This window comes from Zootoca vivipara, chromosome 16, assembly GCF_963506605.1.
Source record: "Zootoca vivipara chromosome 16, rZooViv1.1, whole genome shotgun sequence".
Taxonomy (NCBI): Eukaryota; Metazoa; Chordata; class Lepidosauria; order Squamata; family Lacertidae; genus Zootoca; species Zootoca vivipara.
Window position 1 is genome coordinate 27,591,781 of NC_083291.1, and position 12,486 is coordinate 27,604,266.

The following is a 12,486-nucleotide window of genomic DNA, read 5'->3' on the forward strand; positions in this document are numbered from 1 at the left end:
GGCACTGGTGGTAGGTGGGGGAGAGCGGGAGGGAGAATTCAGGTCGAGTAAAAGAAAGTCCTTCTTGAAAGTCCGTCTTTCCTTCAAAAGGGGTTTCTAGCTCGCACCACTGCTTGAAAACAAAACGTCCCGGGCGGTTCTCCCCCCCCCCCGCTGGGCAGAGAGATCCGCGTATTGCATGCAGGGGGTCGGACTAGATGACCCTGGGGTGTCCCTTCGATTCAGCGCCGACGGTCGCCTCAGCGCGGTTTGTTCCCCCTGTCCCTGCGGCGTGCGACCTTCCTTCCTTCCCTCCCTCCTCTCGGGCGAAGGAGGGCTTGGAGGCGGGAGGCGAAGAGCGGCTAGGTGGCGCTTGGGCAGGATCGGGGCGTTCACCGGAAGACGGCGGAGTAGGAGGAGGCTTTTGTTTCGTTCAGGGCTGCGCTGGTCTCCCCCGTCTCGTGAGGGAGAGGAGGACTCCGAGCGGTGCCGGGCCTTAACGGGTGGCGGAAGCAGCAGTGGCAGCAGCAGCGACCGTGAGTGTTCCCCCGCGGCCGCCTCCCTCCCTCAGTCAGTCAGTCAGCGCCGCCGCGCGTCGTGTCCCCTCCCCCCACCGCCTCCCAGCTCCTGCTGGGCTTCCTAACGGCTCCTCTTCTCCCCTCACGCGCCGGCGCCGCTTCAACCCCCTCAGTTACTTCAGGATTGGAACCCAACGAGAGGGTCTTCCGGGTTCCCTTTCCGTCGCCGGGCCCGCCTCGCGCCGCTTTACTACTCATTATTATCACCACCACCATCGTTGTTATTTATTAATTTTGCATACCGCCCTTAATCCGCAGAGCTCAGGGCGGCTCACAACATAAACAGAGAAAGTTGTTTGTATTAATAATAATAATAATAATAATAATAATAATAATAATTTTATTTATTATTATTATTTTATTATTATTTTATTTTTTATTATTAATTTTGCATACCACCCTTCACCCGCAGATCTCAGGGCGGCTCACAACGTAAACAGAGGAAGTTGTTTGTATTATTATTGTTGTTACTATTATTATTATTATTATTATTACTACTACTACTGTACTACTACTACTACTACTACTACTATACGTATTGGTGTTGTGAACGGCCCTGAGATCTGCAGATGAAGGGCAGCAATTCAGTGCCAGATTATGTATAAGCTAAACAAGCTATAGTTTAGGGCCCGAGTGGGGCCAAAAAAAAAATTTAAAGGGGAAAAACTGCATTTCCAAAATATAAGATAAAAAGCAAATAAAATAAAACCTACGTACAGCAACAGTGTTTTGTGTTGTGTAGGCTCCTATGATGTAAATAATGGGTCCCGCCTGCTACCCTTCTCCCGAAAATATCACTGGTTTGCTCATTTGATAAAATACATATTTTGTCATGCACAAATGGCTTTAGGTCCACAAATTACCATATAGCATATATTCAACACAAAAAAACCAGCTACAAAGGAGAGCTGGTAATATAAAGGGCCCCATTACCTTCAGTAGCTTAGGGCCTCAGCAAACCTACTGTAAATCCGGCGATGATGATGATGATGATTTATTGAATTTATATACCGCTCTATACCCGGAGGTTTCAGAGTGGTTCACAGAAAAGAGCACCTTAAAAACTACAATATATATAATAAAAATAAAAACAACAACCCAATAACACACACACCCCAGTGTGTTTCGTTTATTAAATTTGTATACTGTACTGTCCTTCATTGTCAGTCTCAGGGCAGTTCACAACAACAACAACAACTTATTATTATTTCATTTATTCCCCACTCATCTAACTGGGTTTCCCCAGCCACTCTGAGCGGCTTACAGCGTATATAAAAGCATACTAAAATATCAAGCTTTAAAAAATTGTTGCTGGGAGCAATGGGCATAGGTAGAATTTATTTGGGGGGGTAGGATTTATGTTGAGGCAGAACCGAGTTATCTGCAACCCAATTGGTCAATTATGTATTTTTATTTGTTTCCTTGATTTGGGGGGGGCAGCTGCACCCCCTGGCTGCGGCCGTGTTATGAACTACCCTGAGATCCACAGATAAAGGGCAGTAGACAGATTTAATAAGCAAACAAACAAAGTGTGTTTTATTTATTTATTAAATTTGTATGCCACCCTTCACCCGAAGATCTTGGGGTGGCCAGTCCACAGCATTAACTACACAAAATAGACAAAGTACATAATGAGAACAGGAACAAACCAAACCAATAACCACTTATTTCCTCGCTTGCCTGTCTTTTCATTCCTCTGAAAGGAAGGGAAACTTCTCAAGTGTAACTAAGCAGCATGCTGGGTAATAACAGGTCTCTTATTTCTGCCAGTTTGGGGGGTAAATTCTAGTTCTTCTCCCTGCAGAAAAGGCTTTTTCTTGATCCAGAGCAGAAACCTTTATGGGCTAGATGTGCCTTGCCCGGTGAATTTATTTATTATTTTGTTTTATCAGATTCGTATACAGCCCTTCACCTGAAGATGTCAGGGCCGGTTCTCAGTGTAAAAATACAGAATGGAAAAACATGATATATAATGAAAACAAGGACAAAAACAACTGGCATTTGTTACCCTCATACATGGCCATGGAGAGAACCTAAGGGGGAAGAAAATGTGTTACCCTTGTTCTGAATGAGTATTATTCTTATTCTTATTATTTAAACCTTGACCCAGCTCTGTGTAGCCTTATTATTGCCCTCCTGCATTTCATGGCCCTGTTGGCATTACTATTTGCAGTTTCTCTTTGATAAAAGAGAAATAATCAAACATTGCAACATCCTTGCAACGTATATAGATGTAAATCTACACAAAGAAAACTAGCATATTATGAGAAATCTAGGCCAGAACCCATTTCCCTGACATGCAAGTGTTGTAAGTGTACATAAAACACATCATATGAAGGAGCATTTTATCATGCAGGCTCTTGCCTGCAATCTGAAGTGGCAAACCTGCTTCTGGACTACATTTTCTGCTTCTTTGGGAGCAACACCTAAATGCCTTCTTGGAGACTAGTCTAGGAGTAAATAGTACAGTATTCCTGAAATGGCATCATATGGGAGGAAAACTGCACATCCCTGAATGTGTGTTTCTCTAAGCAAGTGCCCTTCGGGTTCTTACAAATTTATTATGAAGGAACCTTTTGTCAAAACACACACACATCTGTTTTTTTCCAAGCTCACACAGCACAATGATTTACTGATGTGCTTTTTCACAGGAACTTTCATCTCCGTTTTTAACAAAGAGCACGAGTGTCTTGATTGTGGTGTGTCCAGAATACCAGCAAGACTTCAGTAGGAGTGTAGAGTGCTTATGAAGTAACCTGAACTAATTCCCGATCCCTTCCATGGATCCTTTGGGGGCTCCTTCCAATTTTGTGGATATTGATGGTTTGCAAGGCTGGACTGATCTTTATGTGGCAGATCAGTTGAACTCTCCAATTCCAGTAGAAAAGACTCAAGTTGATGCTTGCTCACCCTTCCCATATAGGAAAGACATCAGTGCAAAAATAATATTATGGTAAGCTTGCACATCATGATTTTGAAATAATTGCATTTGTTAACATAAAATGCTTAGGCATTATGTGACTCAATGATTTTTTGGTTTAAATTTTTGCCAATATTCACGGGGGAGTGAATATATAAAATGCACAACAACAAATAAAATAGCACAACATTAAAAGTCCATTTAAAAGCAACAACAGCAGTGATAATGGGTAAAAATGACTTTAGGCAAAAAATTATACCCATATACCATAATCCTAAAATCTTTGTCCAAGGTGCTGTTGAGATGTCTGTCAGCTAAATCTATCTGGCTAGCAGGAATAAGAGACAGGACTTTTCTGCAGTGGCCCCCTGGCTTTTTGAATACAACCCAAAAGTTAAGCAGGCGCTGCCTCTGATATATTTTTAATGAGCTTTGAAGAGAGATACTTTTATAATGGCCTTAGGAGTTTTAAGTGTGCTAACAAATACTGGAGCCAATTATCCATTGCTGGTTGTAGTCAGCATGTATTATTTAAATATAATGGGACTTTTCCCATTTTCATTTGATGTATTTTCTTCATTGTACACCCTTTGTGAGATTATTGTCCTAAAGACCGTATAGAAGATTAAAAAATAAATGGATAAACCTGCCGGAATAAAAATGTATTTAACAGCTGGTTAAAGATGACCAGAAAAAGAAGTCATCTGCGCTGCATGGAGCAAGGATTCAACAATATTGGTGCAGCCACTAAAAAAGGCTGTATCTCTCATAGCCATGAACTGTGCCTCTGCCATATGTGGGATGCAGAGAAAGGCATCAGCTTTTGATTTTAGGGAGTGGGATGACTGGTATAGGACAGGCATCTCCAAACTGTGGCCCTCCAGATGTTTTTGCCTACAACTCCCATGATCCCTAGCTAACAGGACCAGTAGTCGGGTAAGATGGGAATTGTAGTCCAAAACATCTGGAGGGCCGAAGTTTGGGGATGCCTGGTATAGGAGGAGGCAGCCCCAGGTCTAAGTCATTAAGGGCTTTAAAGGTCATCACCAGTACTTTGAATTGTGCCCAGAAGCAGATTGTCAGTCAGTGGCGAAATTGCAAGATAGGTATAACAGGATCCCATAGAAATGCTCTTGTTAACATCCTTGCTGCTGCATTCTGGACCAAGTGTACCAAAAGCCTCCTCTTAAAAATGTTCTGTGGCGGCTATGAAGTCCCATGGCTATCACTTGCATATAAATTTCTGCTGTTCTATAGATGTATAATGCCCTAAATCTTCTTAACTGTATCGTCTGTACTAATAATGAGCACAAAGCAGAGGTAGAGGAACTTATGGCCCTCCAGATGTTTTAGGACTACACTTCCTTCATTCCTGACAACTCACCATGCTTGCTAGGCCTGATAGGAGTTTCTGCCCAACAACATCTGGAAGGCTACAGATTCCCCATCCTTGGTGTAGAGTTGGTATTAAGCCTTTGAACTCCATGAGCAAGATAATATATGTTCAAATAACTCTTCTGTAATTTCCCTTTGTACTGTTACATAACTCTTAACTTGTAAGCACAAGGGAACCTCGGTTTTCGAACATCTCGGAAACCGAACAATTCAGAAGCCGAACGTCGGAAACTCGAAAGCAATTGCTTCCGTTTTCGAACGCGCCTCAGAAGTCGAATGGCTTCCAAGGCGTGTTTCTCCATTTTTCAATGGATTCTGCCAACCGCCCATTGATCCTTGGTTTTCAAACGTTTCAGAAGTCGAACGGTCTTCCAGAACGGATTACATTCGAAAACCGAGGTTCCACTGTATTGAAAATGAGGTTATGTTTTTCCATTGTATCATGTAACAGCTCTGATGAGCTTCCTGTGTGTGTGTTGTACTTCTGTTTTCTTCCATGCCGCCTGCTGAATGGTAGTGATTTTTCCTCAGGAGGGGAGATGTAGCATTGCTGAACTGCACAGCCATCGTGAACACCAGCAATGAGTCTCTCACCGACAAGAACCCAGTGTCTGAAAGTATCTGCACACATGCGGGACCTGACCTGAGGGCTGAGCTACAGAAGCTCAAAGGTAAGTATAGTAAATACTTTTGATTGACTTCAAAACATTCAGCTTGAACCAAAAAGGGGACTGCACTTTGGTTTTAAAAGTTCATTTCACAATAAAAACCATGAACAAACTATGCTGTAAAGTTAAAACGTGTCTGTCATAATGACCAGGCTACATACGTGTAAGACAGAAATTAAACAAAAATTTGGCATATTTTAAAATTAATTTTTCATATACTCATCTTATATAGTAACAATTCAATTTATCAGTTACAAAGCTGATAAAAAGTAACAATACAATAAAATTAGAAGCTGATAAATATAACTCTACAAAGTAACCAAGAGTACGAGCAATTCAAAAAGTTGCACAATCATATGCTGTACCAGGAATTACCCATAATCCCTATAGTGACAGACCCATTTATTCCAGCTGACCAAAAAGGTATATTGTCTCTAACTTTGTTCTTTAAATCTGATATATTAAGTTAATTTTGTCACTGATGCATATTTGCTTGCTTCTTGGGTGGATGGAGCTGTCTTTGCTGTGTATAAAATTATCCCACCTGTCAACAAATATGAAATTAATTCTCAGCCCTCTTACAGAGCTTTCTAATTAATTTAATAAAAACACAATTCGGTGTAATGGAAGCAAATATTTGGAGTGATGATTTTTTGAACAGAGAATTTGGTTACAAAAAAATACATATCTGAGGAAGAATTAAACTTGCAGCCCAATTCTGTTCCAAGCGTTTACATATAGAAAGCAACAACATGAGTAAATCATAAATAAACTGCATCAACGACTGTTGTGTGTGCATTGCAGGGTTAACCAAACTCTTCCCCTACAACAATATCTGATTTAGAGAATAGCTTCTGAATTCAAAGTATGTCTCTCTCCTCCTCCCTCTTCCCCCTTCAAATTACAAATTGCACAGCTGAACTTCCTCGTAAAATAAGCAAGGTAATAAATTTCCTTAAAATGACCATTAGCGATGCAAGAATGAATAGGTGATGATATGAATAAATCATGAAAAACATTCATGGCAGATCTTTATAAAATATTGCAACACTTCTTGTGATTTACCAGAATAGGTCAGCTTCAAGACCATTGCTTATAAAGTTGGTCTGTCAGATTTGGACAAAACTAAGCTGCAGGTAATTAAAAATAAAAAATGGAAGCAAAAGCTTCCAGATTCCACTTCCGCCTCCCCCTCTACCTGCACCAGTGTAGGGTTGTGTGAACCCAAGGCTTGCACCAGCTTGTTCTCTCAGTAAACCATGGCTTATCTCTATATCTAACTGCGACTTCTCTGTACCCAGCTACACAGTTGTGCAAGTTGCTTTTTACTCTTACATAGGTTTGGGAGCTGTTGTGTGTTCCCAAATCCATCCATAAAAGAGGGTCTCTGTGCTAAGCCTAAAATCCTTATCCTTCAGTCGCTTCAATATTACTTAGCTCATCCTGCTTTGTTTTGTTTTCCTATAGGCTGCCGGACAGGAGAAGCAAAGCTGACAAAAGGATTTAATCTAGCTGCCCGTTTCATCATTCACACTGTGGGTCCCAAATACAAAAGTCGATACCGGACAGCAGCAGAAAGCTCCCTGTACAGCTGCTATCGCAACATTCTGCAACTTGCAAAGTAAGCATGTGTCTGCTTGTGACAGGCAAGTACCTTGTGAAACACACACATACACAAACACACACAGAGAGAGAGAAAGAGAGAGCACAACAATGCATATAAAATTTTGGAATGCATAACTAGTGCAAAGAAACAAGTTTTGAAAGTTATCTATCATACCTTAACATCTTGGATAGCTTGTGAAGTATATACGTCAACATCTAATCCCCTGGCTCTCTTCATCCAAACATATATTTTACACGTGCTTTAGATTCTTCCATTCCCACATTCCAGTATTAGTTGCTTAGTAATGGGGGTAGATGTTGAGAAGCACTATATGGCATTCCAAGGAACAGAATGTATTGGAAAGCCTGATATTATGTTTTTATATGGGTTCAAAGCCGCCCAGAGTGGCTGGAGTAACCCAGCCAGATGGGCAGGTTATAAATAAATAAAAGTATCGTTGTTGTTGTTGTTGTTGCTATTGTTATTATTAGCAAAGCACTTGTTAAGTATAAATTCTTCTTTGGCGATCACTTGTAGCCGAGTAAGATTGTCTTCCATGAACAGGCTTATAATAGTGAGTCTGTAAGTGACTGTGGAGGCCAATTTGGGATCCACACGTACTTCCACAGTGATCACGGTGAGGGTGCCTTCCAAGCATGCCTTCCTCTTAGCACATTTCTCCCTTTCATCCTGAGTTCGAGCGTCTTCAAAGCCCATGACACCTTTCCCAGTTGTCTGTGTTTATACTACATTTTTTTTATATAGATTTGCCTTGAGAGAGTCTTTAAACCTCTTTTGCTGACCACCAGCATTACGCTTTCCATTTTTACATTTGGCATAGAGTAGTTGCTTTGGAAGATGATACTCACACATCCACAGAACATGACCAGTCCAACAAAGTTGATGTTGAAGAATCATTGCTTCGACACTGGTGATCTTATCTTCTTCCAGTATACTGATATTGGTTCACCTGTCTTCCCAAGTGATGTGTGAAATTTTTCGGACACACCATTGATGGAATCTTTTGAGGAGTTGGAGATGGTGTTTATAATAACATAATAAATGTAAATAACATAATCATTCACAGAGGGAATGACAATTGAGGATCAGTTCAGAGAATGACTATTAGATTAAGGATGCAAACTGACATCATTTACTAAAAAAATTCTATTGTTTTCTTTAAACCCTCTTTTCCATTGCTAAGCTGCTTAACACATCTCCTATCTGATGTAACCCCAGACATGTTTTGCAGACTTCTACAGTGTCTTCATGTGGATTTTGTGTTTGTGAGGTGGGATAGTGGTGAATGGTGGCAGCTCTGTGTGGTTTTTTTGTCTTGCCCAATGTCTGAAAAATTGTTTAAGATCACAAGCACTGTGTTTCTTGTCCTGTGCAGACTATTGGTTTGTTAGGTGTCTCACATCTAAGACTGTGAGTTTGTGTGCAAAATTACATGTTGGGAGGTGTCAGGGCACTGCCTAGCAAGACCTTGAGGGTAGAGAGGGAGAGGGAGGCTGGGCAGGGACGGCTGGGAGAAGAAGGACAGGAAATAGTGGTAGGAGAAGGGGAGGGGGTGGCAGGAAGCAGCCAGGGAGTGAAAGGGCTCGAGGACACTGAACAGGAGCCTCAGCACCGCTCCACCAGCTCAGGAACACAGGGGGAGATTACGCAGGTCCCGTCAGCAAGGGAGAGGCAGGAGTGGAAACGTAAAACACAGAAGCGGAGAGTAGGGCCGCCTGAGCTTTTATGTTGGAGAAAAAGCCGCCAAAAGTTACTTCCTGGATCTGAGTCCGACATTACAGATGGCTGAATGATGTCTGCTGCTTTGTACATATGTAAATAAAGACTGAAATATGTATAGCTTTGAGTGATCAGCACCATTTCTTGCGGAGAGCACCCCCACTACTCTTACAGGAGGTAACCTTCAACGTTACAACCTCCTCAGTTGTAAACCTAGGTGAGCTCTAGGTCTACATCATCTTTGTATAATCTGTTGGTGCTCTTTGAAACAGTAAAATTTGCAACACTGTGCTCTTCTGAATGATTAACGGCATTTATGATTCTCTTGGACTCCTTTCATATATATTTTTTAGAATAATTTTTTATTAACTTTTTCCAAACAAACAAAACAAAACAAAAACAATTTTTTTAAATACAATTCATCTTATATTCACCCATCTCAGTTCATTTCGCTCTGCCGAGCTGTGACTTCCCTCCCTCCCGTCATTCGGCTTTATTTCTCACTCTTATCTCGCAGTTCTTTTTTACCCACATTTTAAATCAGTTCGTAGGATTTATTTCAGTCCTGCAAGTGTCTTTAAACTTCTACAGTTCTTCTCTATATAGTCCGTGATTTTACTCCATTCACTTTGGAACTTTGCCTCTCCCTGGTTACGGATTCCGCAGGTCAACTTTGCTAACTCTGCATAGTCAATCATTTTCGTCTGCCACTCTGAATTGTCGGTATCTCTTGTAGTTTCCATTTGGGGGCTGGTAAAGTCCTTGCCACGGTTGTGACATACATAAATAGTCTCTGGTCTCCTTTTGCTATCTCCTCTCCCATTAGTCCCAATAGAAAAGCTTCAGGTTTTTTGGGGAAATATACCTAAACATCTTTTTCAATTCATTATATATCGTTTCCCAAAATCTTTTTACTTTTTCGCATGTCCACCACATATGATAAAATTCACCGTCTTTATCTTTACATTTCCAGCATGATTTACTACTCATTCTATACATTTTAGCTGATTTTACTGGTGTTAGGTACATCTATACATCATTTTCATTACTGTACATTTTCTTTCAGAGCGGTACATGCAGTAAATTTCAATGTTTGATTCCACAATTTCAACCACGCATCAATATTGTACCCAAAATCTCTTGCCCATTTTATCGTCACATCTTTTGTCATTTCATCTTTCGTAAACCACGCTTAACAAAAAATTATACTTTTTCGATAACAATTTCACTCTGCCTTCCAACAATTTTATTTGAAGTTTGGACCTTTTATCTTCAAAACCTATTTTTCTATCATTTAACAATACATCATTTACTTGGTGGTACTGCAACCATGCGGTCAATACCTCTTTTATTTCTTCATATGGTTTTAATTTCCAACCTCTATCTGATTTCATCAAAATCTCCTCGTATGTGGCCCTCCTCCCCTCCTTATTTATCTTTTTAACAGTTAACACCTCTACAGGCGAAATCCACCATGGGGTCTTTGTCTCTAACAACATTTTATTTCTTTCCCAAACCTCATATAATCTCTTGGACTCCTTTCAAATTGTTTGTTTGGTTTCATGCTGTCACTTAGACAGAATTTATCAAATATCAGGACTATGCTTTGTCCTCATGCCACGACATCAAACGTCTTAAGCTTCAGAATACTTAAGTTAAATTATTCCCCACCTTCAGTTTATTTTGGATTTGTCATCTCCCAAGTTCATAATCTTAAAATTTTGGAAAATTTACTTTGTTTCTGTTTTTTTAAATTGAAATCTATAGGTTATTTTAAGAAATAACCAGTAATACTTTTTATTTTACAACTACACATCCCCAGTAATCAACATGTTCATTTTTTAATGTGATCCAGTCTTCACATCTTTTGGCATAGTTTACACTATAGCTCCTCCTTATGATATGAAAGCCATGTCTTAAGAAGTCACCAGCAAACATAAAACATCCAATGATACTGAAAACACGTAAACCTCCTATGTCAAGAGTTGTTATAACAGCTATTAGGAGCAGTGGGGGTTTGGGGAAAATTTCAATAGAATCCTTTCCTGCTCTTAAAAGCTTTTGGAGAGCACAATCTATCCACAGTATGAAGCAAAAGTATAAACATCCATAATCATGTTAGTCATGGGCACCTACCGTGTTTCTCATATTTTAAGGCATCCCCAAAAAATAAGCCATGACAGGATTTCTAAGGGTTGGTGAAAAATAAGACATACCCCGAAAATAAGCCATGTCGTGTAGCCCCGACTGAGCGAGAGGCGAAGGCGCGGGACCCAGCAGGAGCTCCCTGCCTGCTTCCCCGAGCCGTCGCGCATCGGGGGACAGAGCCGAAGATCGGCGGGCGCTCCTTGCTGGGCTTGACAAGCCCGGCAAACAGCGCCCGCCGATCTTCGGACCTGTCCTGTGTGACAGGGGGGGTGGGGGGGGGAAGCGGAGATCGTTCTCCGCTCTCCCCCCACCCCCGCCTGTCACCAAAGATCGGCGGGCGCTGTTTGCTGGGCTTGACAAGCCCGGCAAACAGCGCCCGCCGATCTTCGGACCTGTCCTGTGTGACAGGCGGGGGGGGGAAGCGGAGATCGTTCTCCGCTCTCCCCCCACCCCCGCCTGTCACCGAAGATCGGCGGGCGCTCCTAGCTGGGCTTGACAAGCCCGGCAAACAGCGCCCGCCGACCTGTGCTGTGTGACAGGGGGGGTGGGGGGAAGCGGAGATCGTTCTCCGCTCTCCCCCCACCCCCGCCTGTCACCGAAGATCGGCGGGCGCTGTTTGCTGGGCTTGACAAGCCCGGCAAACAGCGCCCGCCGATCTTCGGACCTGTCCTGTGTGACAGGCGGGGGTGGGGGGGAAGCGGAGATCGTTCTCCGCTCTCCCCCCACCCCCGCCTGTCACCGAAGATCGGCGGGCGCTGTTTGCTGGGCTTGACAAGCCCGGCAAACAGCGCCCGCCGATCTTCGGACCTGTCCTGTGTGACAGGCGGGGGTGGGGGGGAAGCGGAGATCGTGCTCCGCTCTCCCCCCACCCCCGCCTGTCACCAAAGATCGGCGGGCGCTGTTTGCTGGGCTTGACAAGCCCGGCAAACAGCGCCCGCCGACCTGTGCTGTGTGACAGGCGGGGGTGGGGGAGAAGCGGAGATCGTTCTCCGCTCTCCCCCCATCCCCGCCTGTCACCGAAGATCGGCGGGCGCTCCTAGCTGGGCTTGACAAGCCCGGCAAACAGCGCCCGCCGACCTGTGCTGTGTGACAGGCGGGGGTGGGGGGGAAGCGGAGATCGTGCTCCGCTCTCCCCCCACCCCCGCCTGTCACCAAAGATCGGCGGGCGCTCCTTGCTGGGCTTGACAAGCCCGGCAAACAGCGCCCGCCGATCTTCGGACCTGTCCTGTGTGACAGGCGGGGGTGGGGGGGAAGCGGAGATCGTGCTCCGCTCTCCCCCCACCCCCGCCTGTCACCAAAGATCGGCGGGCGCTGTTTGCTGGGCTTGACAAGCCCGGCAAACAGCGCCCGCCGACCTGTGCTGTGTGACAGGCGGGGGTGGGGGAGAAGCGGAGATCGTTCTCCGCTCTCCCCCCATCCCCGCCTGTCACCGAAGATCGGCGGGCGCTCCTA

General features: G+C 43.5%; 1 protein-coding gene across 1 annotated transcript in view; it reads left to right on the forward strand.

Annotated features, from left to right (window-relative positions):
* Positions 1 to 26: 26 nt before the first annotated feature.
* GDAP2 (ganglioside induced differentiation associated protein 2) overlaps positions 27 to 12,486 on the forward strand; it is a 28,404-nt gene continuing 15,944 nt past the window's right edge. Inside the window, exons 1-4 of the mRNA XM_035140768.2 lie at positions 27 to 515; positions 3,209 to 3,510; positions 5,404 to 5,543; positions 7,008 to 7,161. Coding sequence (XP_034996659.1) covers positions 3,338 to 3,510; positions 5,404 to 5,543; positions 7,008 to 7,161 — 467 coding nt within the window. The 5' untranslated portion in view covers positions 27 to 515; positions 3,209 to 3,337. The remainder of the gene's footprint in view (positions 516 to 3,208; positions 3,511 to 5,403; positions 5,544 to 7,007; positions 7,162 to 12,486) is intronic.